The sequence below is a fragment of the Cotesia glomerata genome, linkage group LG5 (assembly GCF_020080835.1).
Source record: "Cotesia glomerata isolate CgM1 linkage group LG5, MPM_Cglom_v2.3, whole genome shotgun sequence".
Taxonomy (NCBI): domain Eukaryota; kingdom Metazoa; phylum Arthropoda; class Insecta; order Hymenoptera; family Braconidae; genus Cotesia; species Cotesia glomerata.
Window position 1 is genome coordinate 11,123,624 of NC_058162.1, and position 21,309 is coordinate 11,144,932.

A 21,309-nucleotide genomic window follows, 5' to 3' on the forward strand; every position below is an offset into this window, starting at 1 on the left:
CAAATTTTGAATTTTTGAAAATCGTCAAAAATGAAGAGCGCCACTAAAATTTTGGCTCAATTTTTTTTGTATGATACCTTGTACTGATCTTAAAAGATCCTGAAATTTTTGGAAAGGTGTTTTTTTTTCAAAAATATGAATTTTTGAATTTCAAAAAAAAATTTTTGAATCTCCAAAAAAAATTTTTTTTTTTTTTTGCAACTTCTATATAAGGTAAAGTTATGTAGATACATAATATTGTAATTTTGAGTACTTAAAAATCAAATGCACGACGTGAAAATATTAAATAATAAATTAGTTTTAACTTTTTTTTCTTTTTAGACATAATCTTAAAGTCAGGCTTAACGCATGATATAATTTTTTATTTTTTTAATGCATGATATATTTTGTCCGTTTCTTCACTTCAATTACAGTTTTTAACCTCAAATAACTCAAACAGATATTAATTTTCTATAAAAATTAGAAATAATTTCATGAGAATATTAATTTTTTTGCTCGACGGGCAGAAAGCGTTAACTTTCGGCCTACTGCGCTAAACGAAGTTGCCCCTTTCTGCCTTCGTCGAGCAAAAAAATAGTATACACTCCACGGGAAGTAAATAAGAAAGCCTCAGATCACATGTTTGTTGACCTCGGCTGCGCCTCGGCCAACAATTACATGTGACCTGAGACATTTCTTACTTTACTTCCCTAGGTGTGTAATATACTATTTTTTCGTTTTTTCGAATACTTATTTACTTACGAATTTCTGCACATTAATAGTTCTCAATCTCTAATTACAAATTATTCCCATGTTAATAAGACGACAAGTGGCGTCGACAACTTCAAATGAAGTAAAAAAAGGACTATTAACAAATTCTATTATGCGTTAAGGATGACTTATTTTAAGGATGCAAGATTATGCCTAAAAAATAAAAAAAAAGTTAAAATTTAATTTATTATTTTGTAACGTTAGTAATTCTATGTTTTCTTAATTACTACGCCTTACTCACTAGTGCTAATAGCTCGTCAGATTATCAGGATTCGGGATATGATAGTGAGTAGAGGAATATCGGTTTTATAACACCAGAACCACTTCGTTGTTATTAATGTCTGACAGCTTCTTGGACAGCTTCTTGGACAGCTTCTCCTTGAAAATTGTGGCCTGTGATCCGTGAACTGCCTCCTGTAGATGCCGTTGACTAGACACCCTTGGACAGCTTCTCCTTGAAAGTCGTTGACTGTGATCCGTGAACTGCCTTCCGTAGATACAGTTGACTAGACACCCTTGGACAGCTTCTCCTTGAACGACTTCCTCTGAATCTGTGAATTACACCAAATAAAAGAGCTAAAGCTCTTGTGTCAGGTATAATCTGAGAACGCTTTCGTTTTTCAACTCAGATCTTTGGAAGATTTTACCGCTGCACAAAATCGTTTATATCAGCGAATAATTCCGCTGTACACGCGAGCGCGGAGCGCGACTGTGCGTGCCCTCACGGCAGACTGCCGAACTAATGTACGAACTTAGAATAAATTTGCTGCTTTATAAATTTTTATCTTTTCACTTGTTTAATAAATAAATAAATAAATTTATTTATTTATTTAATTTTTTTTTTTTTTTTTTTTTTAAGAATAAATTACTCCCGTTACAATTTAATATTTTCATGTCGTGCATTTGATTTTTAAATACTCAAAATTACAATATTATGTATCTGCATAACTTTATCTTATATAGAAGTTGCAAAAAACAAAAAAAAATTTTTTTTTGAAATTCAAAAATTCATATATTTGAAAAAAAAAACACCTTTCCAAAAATTTCAGGATCTTTTAAGATCAGTACAAGGTATTATACAAAAAAAATTAAGCCAAAATTTAAATGGCGCTCTTCATTTTTGACGATTTTAAAAAATTCAAAATTTGGCATTTTTCAGAATTTTTTTCCAAAATATTTTTTTTTTCAATAGCCCTAAGTGTCCCCTTTCAAACAAACGAAAGATCATTCCTGTATCTATAATAGCATTCGAGATATTGCAAAAATAAAATTGAAAAACTGGAAAAATCGCGAAATTTTGAATTTGCATATCTTTTGAAAAAAATTTTTTTATTTTTTTTCCTTTGGCAGAACTTCGTTTTATGATAAAAGAAAACTTCTGACCAAAATTCATCCAAATCGAAAGGGGTCGATTCCAAATATTGGTCGATTTGACATGGAATGACCTAGATATAAAAAGAAAAATATAAAAACTTTACTCATAATTTTATGAAATTTATTCCTATACCACTATGCTATGGCTTATAGGAATAACACTCATAACCATAACTATAGAAAATTTTTAGAGTAATTATGGGAATGTTACCCTTAATATTTTTAATCCTCCAATCGAGTTTAAAGTTCATAGAACGAAAATTCAAAAAATTTATCTTTAAGAAATCTCATTCCATTTCGAATGCCGAATGACCTTTTCAGATAGATTTCTTTATATATCTAGCTATTGTAGCCGGTCTTATGTCGCAATTTTAAGAAAATTGTGTTATAATTCAATTTTATCGAAATAACTTTTCAGCCATGAAAGATAGCTCAAATCTATTACCTAAATTTATTTGAATGTATACATAACTATCATAAATTTACGCTAATATTGTTCGTCCACTTTTATTGATAATTTCAATTTTTTTATGACTGAAAATTTTTAACAAATCTATTTTAGCCTTCATATTCAAATCACTCTTATACATAATCAGGATGATTACGTTTATAAAATAAATTGCGATTAACTCTGCAATAATATTATTTCTTCTTTAAATAACATATTTTCTCAATATTAATCCAAGAAATCTACCTTTCTATGTCAGGTGTGGCCGAATGGCGCGTTTTTGTCAACATTAATTATAATAAATCGACAAGGAGTTAGGTAGCCATTCGAGATATCAAATTCTTTAGGGACAGAACAAATATATATGCAAAAAAATGCAAAAAATGCTACTTAATTAGTGGATTATTTCCTCAAGTTATCGTGTTTTTAAGCTACACACTGTTTATGGTGTTTCATAAAGTTGACGAGAAAAAGTTTCGATTCATTTTGATGATTTTCTCGTTTCTATTACACAGTAAAAAATTTTGTGTAAAATCAACACAATCCTAGTGTTAGAATCCGTCAACACAATTTTAGTGTTAATTTTCAACACAAAAAATAGTGTTGAATTTTTAACACAAATATTGTGTCAAAATTAACAGTAATTTTGTGTCAACTGTATCTAACACTAAAATTGTGTTGATTTTACACAAAATAAGTGTTAACTTACTTATTATTTGAGTTTGAATATAAAGGTTAGGGAATTATTTAAAAATAAATAAATTTTTCATGGTTATTAAGAAAATTAGTTTATTTCATTTCTTTAAATTTGAGTCAAGTACCAATAGTCTTCAACTTAAATATATGATTTACTCATCTTAAACTTACTTAATGCTTAATTTATTTTTTATAAATTAATAACAATAATTAGTAATCATCACAGAATTTTCGGCATCCAATTCGTGCGATTCCCAGCTTTTAATGTATGGTAAATCTAAAACATTGATGACAAATGTCTGACATGTTTGTTCAGTAGCGTAACCAAAACATAAACATAATATTTCGTTGTGAACTATCAGTCATCTTTATAAAAAATAAAACTAGTGTCAGAAAATATAAAATAAAAATGCAAAAGAAAAACATAAAATCAATAAATTTTTTGATATTTTTTTTTATGAATTTGTTAAATTAACAGAGAAATTGTTCAAAGTCTGTCATTTTTAATAACTATTATAAATTTTATCGTTAACCCTTCAGAACTCTCGCAAAATGATTTACTATCATTACTCGCGCGATGAGAAAAACTCACGCCTTTTGTGGGAGCGCACGCATGCTTATAGCCCCTTTAATTTAAAAAATCTCAAACAAGATAAATTTTTTAAAACAAAAAAAATTGACTTATTTAAAAATAATAATTAATAATAATACATCCAAACATAAATGCACTATTACGGAAACCTCCGCTGTACCTATCAGACCCGATTTTTTAAATTCTGACCCCCCTACTTTACTATTGCGATGAGAAAATATCTCACAGAGTTAATAAAATTTATTTTATTTTTTTATAGTATAGAACAATTAAAATAATAATATTGCAGTCTGAAATAATATTAATTTTTTGGCAAATAGAAAAAAAATCATATAGTCATTCCATTTGAAATTTGAAAGAAAATTTGAGTTATTGATGAGCGTGAGAGAAAATCTCATAGCGAGAGTGCTGAAGGGTTAAATAATATTTTATTTAGTAAATTTATTATAGGAAAGTGAGGTTAGTTGATCATTTTATATGATTATAAATACAGTAAACTTTTACTTACTTTAATGAATATCAAATTTACTTTTTTTTATTGAAAACAACCTGGTACTTTTATCAAATATATTTAAGTAAACTATTTTTCACAATATTTAACACTTTAATTTATACGTACGCGTGGTTAAATAGCTGTCCGGTAATACAATGCATTTGGTGCGTAAACTGAAGAAAGAACGTGCTAACAACACAAATTTAGTGTTAATATTTCCCGCTTAGCACTAATTTTATGTCATTTTATCTAGTGACACACAAAAAGTGTTGATATCGTGAAAACAACACTATTTTAATGTTAAAATTCAGGTAACACAAAAAAGTGTCAAATTAACACACAAAAATCAACACACAATTTTTCAACACACCGTTTTTGACGCAAATACACAATATTTTTTACTGTGTATGCTCAATCTATTTTTTTAAATTATAGAATTAATGTTCATTAAATTTTCTGTACAATGATTTATAAATTGTGTTGGCTCATAAAATAGAGTGTAAAAATAAAAATCGTTGCAGAAAGGAGGCGAAAAAATTGTTTCCACTGTTGAGCACTCTCTAATGTTTTGTATTATGAATAATGCAATAATATTAACGACTTAGGCTTATAGTTCCAGCAACGGAATAATTGTCACGAAAACAACGAAACTTTAAACTCAACTGATGAAATGCGCGAACAAAAAATGCTATGAACGCTATTTAGTATGCCGCTACAATAACAGGACACAGTTAAACAGGTAATCTTAACAGTAATTTTTACTGTAATTATTTTTCATACGATTTTCCATATAGATTTTCATTTATGAAAGCTATTGACAGTCATTCTACCCTGGCGGTTTTGTGGTCACGGTGAAAATACTATGGAAAGTCGGTAGTTCCCTCTATGGTCAACAGTGAGAACTTAGTATTACAGTAGTAATTTCACGGTGAAACATTGGTGACTTTGTTTCATTTCACTACTGTTAAAATATGGTATATATCAGATTATTAGACCTTGGTAAAATGGTTCAAATGACATTTTTATATGGCAACTATGGAGTGAAACCATAGTAAAAAGTTTATAAATGTATAGTTATTTGACAGTCAAAGCACTGTTGTTACACAGTAAAATAAGAGTGAATCCAAAGTCGTTTCACCGTCGTTTCACCGTCGTTTCACGTTCCTTCCTTTGTCGAATAACGCTCCTTTGACCGCCTTTGTATAACCTACTCATAAAAAATCCCATTTGAAAATGCTAAAATTCTCCAAAATGAAAAATTTAGTATTTTTAGGACAATAATAATTTTAAGTAGTATTTACGGATTTTTTTTTAACTTATTAATTACTAACTCATTGATACACTACTAAGCCTGTACAACCCGGCGTGAGTTATGAGCACTGATGTTCACTGAAAATTAAATTTCAGCTCACACCGGGACTCGTACCCACGCCTCACCAGTCTCAAGCAAGCATGACGAGCGTTGTACCGCTTAGCCATGGGACTGTCTACTAAATGGTAGTGAGTTTGAATGAATATTTTTAGACAGGGGCAGGCAGTTTTTTAATTAAAAGTTGATGAAATTTTCTTTTATATTTATACCATTATAATTAAGGACGTTTTTCATGGTATCTTGAAATATCCTGATTCTGTAAAAACATATAATTAAAATTTTTATTTCATAAGCTTTCCTTCATTTGTGTTTATCATATAAATATTGATGTGATTATTAAATTTATTAACTGTCGAATAGTGTCAAAAATAAATATTTTTTCATCACTCTGTAAGTTATTATGTTTTTCAGCTTTTAACGCTGACATTTTTTAAATATATTTCTGAACAGTTATTTGAAATAAACTGTGGCCTTGCATTGATGATATACATGGATTCTTTTGAATTTATTATCACCGTGATAAGTGACGTGTTATTTTTTTAATCGAGCGAAAAAATATTAATTTGTAAATGAAATTTTTTAAAGCGTTTATTTAAAAAATTTTTTTATTCTGAAAATTAACTACAAATAACTAAATTTAATGTGAAATATCAATAGAGTTCAGCACTCTACACTGTTTATAAAATAATAATTGAACAGCATTTACATCATTTGTCCGGAAGAAAACGAACGAGTATATACCGTGAAAAGAAGTTTATTTTACCGTGAGTTGACGGTCGAACGATCATCGAACTATAGTAGGTCCACAGTGATATCACTATGAGTTTATGAGGTGTTCACTTTGAAAAAATCATTTTTCCGCAGTAGAAGCACGCCATACTGACAACAGAAATGCTAAAGTTCCACGAATTAGAAACGGTCTTTTCACCATAGAACTGCTGATAAGTCAACATTTATCTACTATCCGTAGTTAGTGACGCAATAGAACGAATATACTGTTTTTCGACAGTGATTTCACCGTACTACAACCCTAACTAGATAGTGAAATAGCCGTCACGTGAAACGACCGTGAATCGACCATCTTTTCACTATGGAGTCACCGCGGATTTACCGTAAGCATGAAACCGCCAGGGTAATTTGTTTGCAATGACATTCGACCCAGATTTTTATTGCAAAGTTTTAGAAACATATCATGTGGAATAAATAGCTAATATCACGGAGAAAAAAGTGTTGCTATTATCATGATACAGTATAGTGATGATCACGATCCACGTATGACTATACTTTAAATGCGCATATGTCCAATCCTGTGGATCGTGATTATCACGATCCACATGGATTCGGATATCGAATGTCTATATATTGCTATGGTTTATAGATGATTATTAGTTGTTTTTGATTAAATGTTAATTATATGTTATTGCAGATTACTTTTTTTTTTAGTTTTTTCGTATATTATTGTTATAAACATAAATACGAATTCCTTGTATAGCTTGATTAGTTTAAAATTTTTGTGTACTTTATTTGACAGTCAAGAATTATGTTAGGTTTAAAAATGTTTAAATAATGACTGACAGCAGTTGGAATTTATTTTATATGACTTTTTTTTTTTTTATTTTTAAAAATATTAGCCTAGAAATTTGTATTATTGATATATTCATTAAAAATACGCAATTATTTTTATCATGAGAAAAATATTTTTTAATGGAATTTTCACTTCTTTATTACTCCATGTACTTTATAAAAAAAATAACATATTTTTGCGTAAAGTAGTATGGGATCAAATTATTTATGCTAAAAAAACCTTTTATGAAAACACAAATGTTATTTATTTAATACAATATATAATGTTCATTGTTTTTCTTTATCGACGCAGTAGAATTATATACAATAACCACGGACACAGCATTAACACAGTTAACATAGGAAGATTTATTTCTTTACTAGACCTTCAAAAAATGACACGAGTTTTTCAAGATTCCACTCGAGTTATTTATCAACAACCCAATTGTCCATATCGCTGTTATTATAAATTGGTGCAATTATCGCTATTTCATCACCAAAATTGTAAATAAATAAACTCGTGAGTTTCAGACTTGGTTATGTGTAGTGGCGCTGAACGCGTCGTGGATAGTGATAATCACGATCCGTTTCGCTGTACACAGAAAAAAAGATTTCTTGACTGGAGAATAAAATTCTTGGCTCAAGTAAATTTTCGGGTGCCCGAAGGAAGACCGAAGTTGTCTTGGCCGAAGTAAAAATTTTTCTTGAAATTCTATTCTTGGTGGAAGTAATTTTTCTTAATTCAAATTATCATAAATACTTGATACAATAAATTTTTATATTGGATCAAGATTTTGAGATACTCTAGGGAAGCAGCGCCACCTACTTCAGCTGAGAAAAAAATTTTCTCACCTTGAGAAAATTTTTCTCTTGAATATTTGATACCCATTTTAGAATATTTTAGCACGCAATTATACATATTGAATGAAAGAAAATGGTTCAATATTATTTGATCTTCCCATTCGACATGTTTGTCAATAAAAATATTAATGAAAATTTATTATCGAGATATTTAATTTTTTGGAGCAAGAGAAAAATTTTCTCAAGACAAGAAAATTTTCTTGATTCAAATAAATTGTCTTGGATCAAGATACGTATTTCTTGAAGCAAGAGAATTAATTTTGTTGGGATAAGTGAAATTTCTTGTGTCAAAAAAAATTTTTTTTTTCGCCCAAGAAAATAATTAGCAAGAAAAATATTTTCTTGGTTCAAGTGAACCATTCTTTCTGTGTAGTAAGAAAACGTTTTGAGATATTCACTATACAGTTGAGCGTGGTATTCAGTATTCACTGTTTCGAGCATAACTGTATTCGTATAGTGAATATGACAATACTGTTTTGAGCTAATCACGATACTTCGTTCACGATCCACTGGATCGCTATAATAGCAATACTTTTTTCTCCGTGATCGATTTCAACTGTACTTGACGTTTAAAAAAATTCAAATCATTGTATACACGGTTAATTATGTGTATATGTAAGCCATTTTCTTTTACACAGCGACTATTTTGTGTCTCAACAGTCGAAATGCAAATATCGTAAACTATCGCTTGTGAAGATAACGAGTTCTAGGGCGGTATAAATAACGTCGGTAAAACCTTCGTTGTTCCATTCTTTTCGCTCACGCTCGTTTCCACAATCGTAGAATGGGTAATGGAGCGGAGTGAGGAATTTGCATGATACTAGATATACTAGTCAGGTTGCCGGTTGACGATCGACATTGCACACAGAATGTTCATTCAAAAAATAATCGATCGAATTCATCCTTCTGTAAAGAATCGTTTTAGTGTCCAAACAATTACTCGGTTTTTTTTTATATTAAAATATTTTTGTTTTTATAAGTTTCTGAATAAAAAAAAAATTAGTTTACAAATACGATAGAATGAAGGAATAAGAAGACTGTACTTGCAGTTGTAGATTATGTTATTTCTTCCTTAGTCATATTTATACACTTATTCTAGTTAAAGTTATCAGATAAAATAAATATGATCAACATAATATGCTTAACTACCATAGCAAGGCGTCAAAAAGACTGTTGGCATATGGATTTAATTTGATGAAAGGCAAGTAGCTTACGGACAGACCACTTGATCCCCATGAACTCGTTTCCTGCACCCAGCCTGGCTGACTTAGTCATCTTCTACGAAAACTTACGGAAGTAAACAAGGAAACGGAACGATCCCATTAGTATAATGGAAAAACCAGCTGTTCACTATTCTCATCTTGTAATTTCTCTTTATTTTTATACATAATCTTTTCCTTGTCTGGTAAATCATAAAGAAAATATTATTTACCGTAAGATGGACAGTGGCGTTGTTTGCTCGGTGGGTCTTATATACGTGACTGAATAAAGTAGTCAGTACTTGTCTCGGATAGCTTAACTGGTAGAGCCCTTGGCGCGTAACCGAGAGATCTGGGTTCGATTCCCAGTCTGGGCTGTCTGATTATTTTTTCAATTACGGAAAAATTCCCACTGAGTAGGTCCCCCCTTTCCCCTATCCGTTCTTTCCCAACTCCCTTAAAATTTGCTTTGATATGGCGTATATAATATAATATAATATAATATAATATAATATAATATAATATAATATAATATAATATAATATAATATAATATAATATAATATAATCTTAAAGAAAATCTAGGTTGTTGATAGTTTGATCACCTTTGTTAGAAATTTTTGGATTGTTTCCAGAAAATTTTTGTCATTCTGATATAACTAGAGCATTAGATTTTTTTTATTCTGTCTCTTGAGATTCTTGTATGCGGGGAGCTTAACGTTCTAGGAATTCACTGGTCAAATTTAGACGTTGTGCGCATCGTGCAGTGTCTTCATGCTTCCTGTTTCATGAATTTGCGGTAGTAACCAATTGCATCTCTCTCATGCTTGGCTAATTCGTAGTTCAATAGCTGCTATCAGATTTCATGAGAATTATCTGCGGGGAGAAACGCAGTAAAAAATGATAATGACGATGATGGGAATTATTTGAAAAAAAAATAAATAAAAATGAAATTCTGATGAAAGATTGACCCTGCATACCATCCCTGGAATTCCTTGCTATGTTTGAGTTCAAAACATTCAAAAATTTGTTCATACTTAAGTTTTGTACATTTTGAGCATCTTCGAGTTCGAAAATCTAGTAGATATGTTAACCCTATACTGGTTACCCTATGAGCGTGACGCCGCGCTCAATTATATTTTGTTTATTACATCTTCAATATTTACTAAAATTATTCAAAAAAATTTGACTTTGTTCCTTGAACATTTTAGAATATATTAATAATTTTTTCAAACATCTTCGAAAACGTTAAATTGCTGAAAAAAAATTTCTTAAAAAAATTTGCGGGGCTTTCCTCATCGCTTGACCAAAGTCGTAAGTAGTTTTTTGACCGCGGCGTTGCCGAAAACACCTCTAGTCTCTGCCTGTCAAATGTGTATGAACTGGCAACACTGTACGCTCTAAAAGCATTGCGGCAAATCCCTCATCACTCGACCAAAGTCGTTAGGTCGCGTTTGTTGACCAGTCTAGGGTTAAAAATACTATTTTGATATCTCCCGAACGAATCAACCGATTTTTAAACAGTTTGTGACAGTCAATGTTATTTTTTGTGGTTCCGAGTTCATTAAATTTTGGAAGTGATCGGTATAACAATTCAAAAACAAAATTTTTTGAAAATTTTCAAGTACACACGAAACCTAAGGCAAATTAATATAACTTTTAGGTATGCCCCATACATCAGGAATGAACACACATAAAAATTTAAAATATCTTCGTGAGAGTAGTTATAATAGCCATCTAGGACCTTATAACGTGGAGATCTAATAAGAACTCAATTTTTAACAATCCGGCAGAAGCGAATGACTTTCCAATATTTTTATTAAATCATTGACTTTCATAGCGGAAGGTTAAAAAAATGATTTTTAATATAGAATATAACATTAATTGTTTGTTTTTAGTGCATTTGTTTAAATCAGTAAGGTGATTTCCGACTATTTGGTTAGTCATTGTTTATAGCAGTAATAATTTGTATCGAGAGCGATGACGATTACTTGTTAGTGTTATTATATCAGGGATTCCCGATGAAAAAAGTTTTTGTCTAATTATATATGATCATATATAATTATATATGATCATACATGGTTATATATAGCGTCATATATAATTATATATAGGCCTATACATGATTAGATCTGATCATACCTGGTTGTTATAACCCCATATATAATCATATATAAGTCTATATATGATCAGATCTGATTATATATAAGTCTATATATAATTAGATCTGATCATACCTGGCTGTTATAATCCCATATATAAGTCTATATATGATCAGATCTGATTGTATATGTCTGTATATAATTAGATCTAATCATACCTGTCTGTTATAACCCCATATATAATCATATATGAGTCTATATATGATCAGATCTGATTATATATAAGTCTATATATAATTAGATCTGATCATACCTGGCTGTTATAATCCCATATATAAGTCTATATATGATCAGATCTGATTATATATGTCTATATATAATCAGATCTGATAATATATAGGTCTATATATAATTCCAAAATTTTCAAATAATTTTAATAATACATGAATAAATAACTGAAAATTACATTTCATGATAAATTTATAAATCATACACAAAAGATTTTTTTATTTGGCATAATATTGCATGAAAAAGAATAACAATATCAATTTCATATTGTATTTAAAAAATAAAAAAAAAATTTACTTTTTGTAAATTTTAAACCGGATAAAACACGGTAACCGATTGGTTCTTCAACTTTATTTTTTTTTTAAGTTTTTTAAAAATGTAAAGTAGTTCGAAAAATATGTAAAATTTATTTATTTTCATTTAATTAATAAAAAAATTAATTTTTTAAATAAAAAATTCTAAAATACTAATTTCTCAATTAAAAAAAATTTTGTGAAAAAATTGAAAAGTACATAATTAATTGAATAGTTTTAGAGCAACATTGAAGATTTTATTTTAAATTCATACATTTTACCTTTTTATAATTTATACCGTAAATCTGCCATTAAATATATTAGATAAAAAAAATTGAAAATGTCGCAGTATAGATGCCGTAAGGGCGTATAAAAATTATACGCCCTTATAGCATCCGGGAACCATAAGGGCGTATAATAAAAATTTAATTTTTTTTTCTAAGTCCAAAAAAAATTTTTAGTTTGGAAAAAATTTTTTTTTGCCCTCCGGGTGGAAAGTGGCAACTTTCGTCCCGCTGCGCTAAACTAAGTTGCCGATTTCCGCCTTCGTCGGACAAAAAAATAGTATACACTCCACGGGAAAAAAAGTAAGAAATGTCTCAGATCACATGTTTGTTGAACAATTACATGTGATCTGAGATATTTCTTACTTTACTTCCCTAGGTGTGTAATATACTATTTTTTGCATTTCTTGCCGTTTCAGATATAATTAAGTTAATTATAAAAAAAAAAAAGTTTTTTATACGCGCTTATGGCTCCCAGGATCCTACTCGGATGCCATAAGGGCGTATAACAAAAATTCTGTTTTTTTTAAGTCCAAAAAAATTATTAGTTTGAAAAAAATTTTTTTTTTTTGCATTTCTATAAGTTTCATACAAAAATACATCGGTTGCCAAAAAAAAAATTATTTTTTACGCCCTTAAATTTTTTCTTCAAACTAAAAATTTTTCTTGGACTTGGAAAAAAAAATTGAATTTTTATTATGCACCCTTATGGTTCCCGGGTGCTATAAGGGCGTATAATTTTTATACGCCCTTATGGCACCTATAACGCGATATTTAAAATTTTTTTTATTTAATATATTTCATGGCAGATTTATGGTATAAATTATAAAAAGGTAAAATGTATGAATTTAAAATAAAATCTTCAAAGTTGCTCTAAAACTTTTCAATTTTTTCACAAAATTTTTTTTAATTAAGAAAATAAATATTTTAGAATTTTTTATTTTAAAAATTAATTTTTTTATTAATTAAATGAAAATAAATAAATTTTACATATTTTTCGAATTATTCTACATATTTAAAAAACTTAAAAAAAAAAATTATTGTTGTAGAACCAATCGGTTACCGTGTTTTATCCGGTTTGAAATTTACAAAAAGTAAATTTTTTTTATTTTTTAAATACAATATGAAATTGATATTATTATTTATTTTCATGCAATATATTATTATGCCAAATGAAAAAATTTTTTGTCTATGATTTATAAATTTACCATGAAATGTAATTTTCAGTTATTTATTCATGTATTATTAAAATTATTTGAGAATTTTGGAAAAAATTAAAATAATCAATGAAATATTTATAAATCTGACATTTTAATTAGTTACAAATAGAAGACATCACCATGGATCAATCACATGTTCCGTACTGTCGAAACTAGTATTAAAAGTCTTCGATAGATGGCGCATGGCCGAAGAATTGTTCTTTCCTAGATACTTGACTTCGAAGTGTTAAGTTCCGAAAAGAGTAGAATTTTTGTACTTTAATACAGAGTGTATCTGTTTTTGAATAAAGTTGTACAGACAACTATAATGCATGTTGTATAAACTTTATTGTAATTATAAATTTATTTATCATTTTTACTTAGGCTTCAGGTTTGTCTACATATTGATATGGCCATATCAACCCTGATCAAGTCTGATATTGCCAATTTTTATATTAGGTCTGATCAGAATATTTTTTCACGGGATATAGTTGGATATGATCAGACCTGGCCAATTTTTGGATCTGATCATATATAGACGATTATGCATGATTATATATGATTAGATAAAATCTTTTTTCATCGGGTTGACATAATTTATAATGCAAATTATTGAGAGCAAGGCTTTAACCAATATGTCTAACTAACTAAATTTTGATCAATTTAAATCGTATTCTATGATTTTAATAATTATTGATCGACAATTATTAATATATACTTATTTTTAACTTTTATAACTATTGATGTTATTGAATTATAAGTCTATTGCAAATTGAAAATTAATTTTCTATACCAGTAAAATATAGATGGAGAGCTTATACTATTCGGTAATAAATCTAAAATACGAGAGAATTACAGAATATCATGATACAAAGCAAGAAAAATTATTTTCATTCGAGAGAAAAATTCTTAAACCAAGAAAATCATTTTGAAGAGTTTCTTTATCTTGAATCAACTAAAATTTCTCCGTTCAAGAATTTGAACTGCTACTTAAATCAAGGCGATGATGATCTTCAAAATGATTTTCTTGGTTCAAGAATCATTCTCTTGATTAAATTATTTTCTTTTCAGTGTACAAATCGACTTAAAATTTTAGCAGAAGGCGGATGGTCCTAACATAAAATTGAGATGAGAATTAAGGTATAGTATATATTGAAGCCAATTTATTCGTAATGTGATTGGTCGAATATATCATAAGCATGAAAATATATGCAAACTCTATATTCAGGCGCGCGCAAATTAACTTCTAGTGTAATTATTAAGTTATAAACGGAGTATCAAATTTTTGGTAATATCTTCGTTTTAGTATCAAAACTCTGATGCCCAACTAAAAAAGGAGTGTGGCTTTTTTCGCCTTGAAATAAGGAATTAAAAGTGAACTTTTCTTCGTTAAGGTGTTAAAAAAATTTTTTTTTGTTCCCTTACACTAAAACTTCCTGATAATTTTAGGCAAATTTTAAAATTATTCTTAAAAATACTAGATATAATAACATTACTAAACTCACAGCTCAAATTTTAATTTTGAGTTATTTTTTTTCTGTTTCAGCATAATTATCTCATGAAATTCGGATATTTACCTGAAAGTGATTTGGAAACCGGAAATCTAAGAACAGATGATCAATTAAAAGAAGCCATTAAGGAGCTGCAGGTCAGTGTATAAATAAATCACGATTCAAAATTGACAGTTAATGATAATAATTAAATACGTAAATACAGAAAAAAAAAAAATTCATGGAGTCGGTGGATCACACCTAACCTAATTTTGCGTTATATAATGTATTGCGTTGTACGATATTACACGGAGAGAAATTTATAGGAATCTTTCCAAAGCATTATAGGAATGGTTGTTCCTATACAAAATGATCATTATAGGTATCAATCCTATGCTCATTATGGGAACCATACCCATAGTTTATTAGAAAAGTTCCTATACAATAATGGAATAGCTTCAATATATTATGGTTATGGTTCCTATATTGTATGTGGGTCATCACTATAATATTATGGGAATGGTTCCTATAATATTATGGGAGTGATTCCCATGATATTAAAACTTCGTAGGGTTTTAGTGGGTATATTGAACTGTAAAAGGCACACTTAACATCGGTCGTTTCCGCGATATTTTTGATTAGGCGCTTGATTTTCCAAAGAACCACGAAAAGTCCTTTTTTGGTTGCTTTTTAAAATTCATGTTATCATTGAAAAAAAATTTTTTTTCAAAAAATCAGTAGTCATTTCTTGTATAGAATTTATTCAAGTTTTCGAAACCATCCTTGAATTTTTTGTGCAATCATTGGTTGCTGAGATATTAATAATTAAAGATAAAATGATCTTTCTCCATTCAAAAACTGATATCTCAGTAAGAAATGCTCGTATCGAGGTCTTTAAAAAAACAAATTGAAGCTAAATAAACAAGTTATCTGATCCATATAGAGGTTAAGTCAAAAAAATTTTTTCCAAGTCCGTAGATTAAAGAAAAAACCTAAAAAGTTTCAAAAATTTTTTTTTCAGTGGTTTTCTTAAGATCGAAAAAAATTAAAAAAAAAAATTTTCTCAGATCCAAAAACTAGACATTTAGAGCTATAATTTGCTTTTTTTTTTTTTATTTGCTGTACGACCATTCTTCTACAAGTTACAGCCTGTTGAAAATCCCCCAAAAATTTGGATTTTTTTCTTACTCCCTTAATTTTTGTGAGAAGTGTTCTTCAGCTGAGAAAAAAATTTTCTCACCTTGAGAAAATTTTTCTCTTGAATATTTGATACCCATTTTATATTATTTTAGCGTGCAATTATACATATTGAATGAAAAACAATGGTTCAACATTATTCGATCTTCCCATTTGACATGTTAATCAATAATAATATTAATGAAAATTTACTTCTATCGAGATATTTAATTTTTTGGAGCAAGAGAGAAATTTTCTCAAGACAAGAAAATTTACTTCTATCAAGAACACAATTCTTTAGAGCAAGAGGCTGAATTTTCTCAAAACAAGAAGATTTTCTTGTCTTAAATAAATTTTTTTGGATCAAGATATGTATTTCGTAAGGTAGTTGGGTCCTGCGATTAAAATTTCAAGAAACCTTTCAAATTTATAATATAAGTAATTAAATGCATAATGCACATGCTGTTAAAATTTGGAGACGATTTACCACGTCTAACCGAAGATAATTGCAATTGAAAATGACATTTTTACACCGGCGGTATGGGAAAAGAGAGAGAAAACCGCGAAGTTTTATTATTTTTGTATTGAAGAAATTTTAAGAATTTCACGAAAAACTAATATTACTTAGATTAATACATGTATAATTACCCTAAAAAATTCTGGAATTCCCTACCACATAGTTTTTAAGAAATCATCGATAAACTAGTAAAGTAAACAAAGAAAGTCATGCGTGGAAGTAAGTGAGTAATAGCCCGTAAGAGAGGCGACACTTGCGAATGAAAAATACAGCAGTAGTATAAACTATAGATTGGGAAAGAACTACCTTAAAGCAAGAGAATTAATTTTGTTGGAATAAGTGAAATTTCTTGTGTCAAAAAAAAATTTTTTTTTCGCTCAAGAAAATAATGAGGAAGAAAAATATTTTCTTGGCTCAAGTGAACCTTTTTTTCTGTGTAAAATTATCGAAATTACAAATAATTTCAAATGCTTCAAACTGGTCAAAATTAGTCGAATGATCAATAAAATATTTTATTACAAGTGTAATAACATTAAATTTTCAACGTCACAGAAACTTTATCGTTTTTCTATAGATTAGAAAAGTGATTCTTGTACTGTTGTGTGAAAAAATATTACTTTAATATCATAGGCATCATCACTATAATATTATGGGAATGGTTCCCATGATATTATGGGAATGGTTCCTATAATATCTAGCGTTTATTCCTATAATTATAGATACCATTCCTATAATATTATAGAAACTATCCCTATATATTATGGGAACCATTCCTATATATTATGGGAATTATGCCGATAATATGACAGCTATAAGTATAGGTATCGTTCCTATAATTATAGGAACCATTCCCATAATTATAGAAACCATTCTCATAATTATAGAAACATTTCCCAAAAATTATGGGTAAGATTCCCATAATCTAAGTAATCGCTCCTAAAATGGTATAGGAAAACATTTCATTAAAATTATAGGAACGATTTTCATATTTTTCTTTCCGTGTATGAGTATAAATATGAGTATTAAAAGAGCTTACAATCTTGAAACAAAAATTAAAAAATAACATAAAATTGTATCTGGTATTAAATTGGATAATAGTTAATATGATAGGTCGAGTGATTGATGCTACTTGATGAGCCAGGCGAATGAGTGTTCTATTGGAAACCGATCTCACGCGCAAGAGACTTTTCAGATGACGGGATTTGCATGAAAATCAACCTCGTCAACGACGTAATATTTGCGCCCGAGAATGATAAAGATCTAGGGTAGGTTGAGTGAATGCAATGAAAAGAATGGATTAGAGAGAGAAAGAGAGAATGGGATCGACTGATAAACAGCGAGGGAAGAGAAGAAGCACATAACAAAAAAGATAGATAGATATTTAGGGATAAGAAAAACAAAAAAGATTCCGAAAAAAAAAAAAAAAAAAAAAAACAGAGCCTCTCTAGTAATGTTCACGAAATGTTAATTTACTATGTATTACAATTTTCGAATCTCGAAGATTGTATGATTTTAAGTTGATGATAATCTTTGATTCTTATGAAATCAACTTAACAAATGCTTAAAAAAAAATGTTAAAAAACAACTGAATGTATTTGAATAGTTTTTAGTTAGAAAATATTATCTACAAGCAAAGAGCAGAAAAATTATTTTTAGAAAAATTCATCGGTTACACTTAGCGATCAAAATAGATTTTATTTACTTACCAGTAATAATACTTTTGGCCTCATTTTGACCTTATCAACCTCATTTGTAGCTTGAGCTCAGTTAAACTTCAAATATATCGTAATCTAATAAATGAACGTTACTTTTAATTTATTAGAATTTCGAGATTTAGTTCGGGTAAAATATCTTTTATTATTAAATACAATATATATCGGTTATAACGACCACAATCCAATGTTCCTTTCGAAGCAGTTGTAAACGATTTTGACTGTGATTCTAATAGCCAGCTGTAGTAGCTTCAATTATTGCATAATTGGGATCAATTGTCGATAAATCTCAATTTAAAAATAAACAACAACTGATAAATAAAACATTCAATGACTTTCTATAAATTAAAACTGTGATTATTACTTGATACTTTTATGACCTTTTTAAACGAGTAATGGAGATATAATTACAAAATTTTTATAGAGGTTTGGTAACGTAAAAGTGACTGGGGAGATAGATGAAGCGACACAAAAGCTGATGAAGGCCCGGCGTTGCGGTCTAGCAGACAAACCCGACTTACGCTTTGAGAGATCAAGACATAAAAGGTTCACGATACACGGTCAACATTGGCCGTACAAGAATCTCACCTGGAGGTAAGTACCTACACAACTTTTTTTATTTCGATTAAACTTGAACTTTAAGCGACAAGTATTCTACTTTCTAAAAAATTAGTTTTTTAATAAATAACAGAAGCTTCTGTTGTAAATGCCATTGACATTGTTGGTAGCTTGCCAGGGATAGTTGCCAACAGAAGTCTGCAAAACACGCGACTCTTCCTGTAATTACTCATTTGTACACTCAATAAATTTAAATAATGTACGACAATAAGTATATTGAGTCTGACTAAATTTTTTATTGTCTTTCTTGACGTAGTAATTCTATAAGAAGTATTGGGATTTGTATGCAATCCTCGTAGGTAAATATGCATAAGAGTCAATAAAATTGAGGGCGACGTACGAAGAGGGACCATTTTAAGGAGCCGTCAACGGATGTCGCACCCTGGTTATTGTCTTTTATTTTCTTTTTTTTCATGGCTTCTACTGGCTGTCGGGATCTTTTTACTAACTACCATGACCCATGACGAAGCCTTAATTTATTCTCAGAGTCACAATGCCAATCTAAAACTTTTTTATATTTGTATTTATAAGAAGATATTTAAACTGCATACATAATACACAAGAAAAGACATCTTCGTAGGAATAGTCAGAGTACACGGAGAAAATTTTATGTTAACGGTAACCATCCCTATTTTGTAGCTTCTACTATCCAGGATGGTTATTAACTTTTGCAAAGTTAAGATGATAAATGCAACTATCCGGCGATTGTAATTAGTACAATCAGTATATATTAATTCCCACAATTATGATGATACGGTTTATTATCTAGATGGTAACTTTTATCATCGGAGATAGTTAAAATCATCATGATTGCAATCATAAAAAAAATAAACAGGAAGTATAAAAAACCAAACTTTTTCGATTTTAGAGAATATAATAACATTCTAATGTTTGACATAAGAGCGAGTATTGAAAAAAGTATAAATATATATTATTAAGAGAATAACAAAAATTTTGTCTCCAGGACAGTCATATGATAAAATCGATTTTTTTTTTTAGTGAAATTTAGTGTCTTTGCAAAGATCTTGGCTTGAATTTCCGCCTTTTCAAGGTTTCATATCATTCTCATCGATAGTCAATTTATCATGATAAGTTTTTAGGCTGCATTCGAAAATGCTCCACTTTTAGACACATCATTAAGAAATGACCTTTTATCTTGTTAACTATTGACATTTTTAAAGATATAAGCTCATCCTGACATTACACTCATCGAGACCTTTCATTTGAGTACCCACATCAATTTTTCATATATTTCATATATATATATATGAAAAATATATCAAAAATGCATGTGGGTACTCAAATGAAAGCTCTTGGTGAGTGTGACATCAGGATGAGCTTATATATTAAAAAATGTCAATAATTAAGAACTGACATTGCTATCTAGTCAACTATTGACATTTTTAAAGATATAAGCTCATCCTGACATTACACTCATCGAGACACGGAAAAAAAAATATTGTTAAAATGACTATCCAACGTATCCTCAAATGACGTTTCCTTAAAATAACAATCCGGATTTCTGATTTAAGGATTCATTTGTTTTACTTAAAAGCATACAGAGAATAGCTCTTGTAAATATATGTAATTTCGTCAAAACAGGCAACTGTTTCGTTAACGTAAGGATCTGTATAGTTGAATTAACTAAATGTAACGCTAAAATAATGATATGGATCGTCATTTTGATGATCCTTTGCATAGCTGAATTGGCTATACAGCGTATATCTCTAAAAAAATGACAATACGGCGTATAGTCAGAATAACGATACGTATCCTTATTCTAACGATATTTTTTTCTCCGTGGACCTTTCATTTGAGTACCCACATCAATTATTTCATATATTTTATATATTTATGTATATTATATACAAATATATAAAATATATGCTTATATCTTTAAAAACGTATATGTTTATATTTTCAAAAACGTCAATATTTAAGAAGGTACAGTGCAATTTAACAAAAGTAATTATTTAATAAAGCGAAATTTTTGTTTATTTATAATCCACAAGTCACGGTAGTAACATAGTGACTAATCATATTACTAGCTGCGATGGTAATAATTACCATCATGATTGTAGAATTTACAATCAACATGATTTTAGCGGTTAACATATATTATGATTAAGTTGACCATCTTTAAGTTACCAGCCAGATGGTAATAATTATTATCCAGATGGTAAACGTAACTATCTGGATGGTTCAGTTAACAATTTGGATAGTTCTTACAATCATTCATACTAAGAAGCCTGTTTTTACAATACTCGGATAGTTGTATTTACC

General features: G+C 29.1%; 1 protein-coding gene across 2 annotated transcripts in view; it reads left to right on the forward strand.

Annotated features, from left to right (window-relative positions):
- The window catches only part of LOC123264625 (matrix metalloproteinase-17-like), a 281,705-nt gene that overhangs the window by 108,038 nt on the left and 152,358 nt on the right, over positions 1-21,309 (forward strand). For both annotated transcript variants that reach the window (XM_044728017.1, XM_044728018.1), the window contains exons 4-5: positions 15,060-15,161; positions 18,833-19,002. In XM_044728017.1, coding sequence (XP_044583952.1) covers positions 15,060-15,161; positions 18,833-19,002 — 272 coding nt within the window. The remainder of the gene's footprint in view (positions 1-15,059; positions 15,162-18,832; positions 19,003-21,309) is intronic.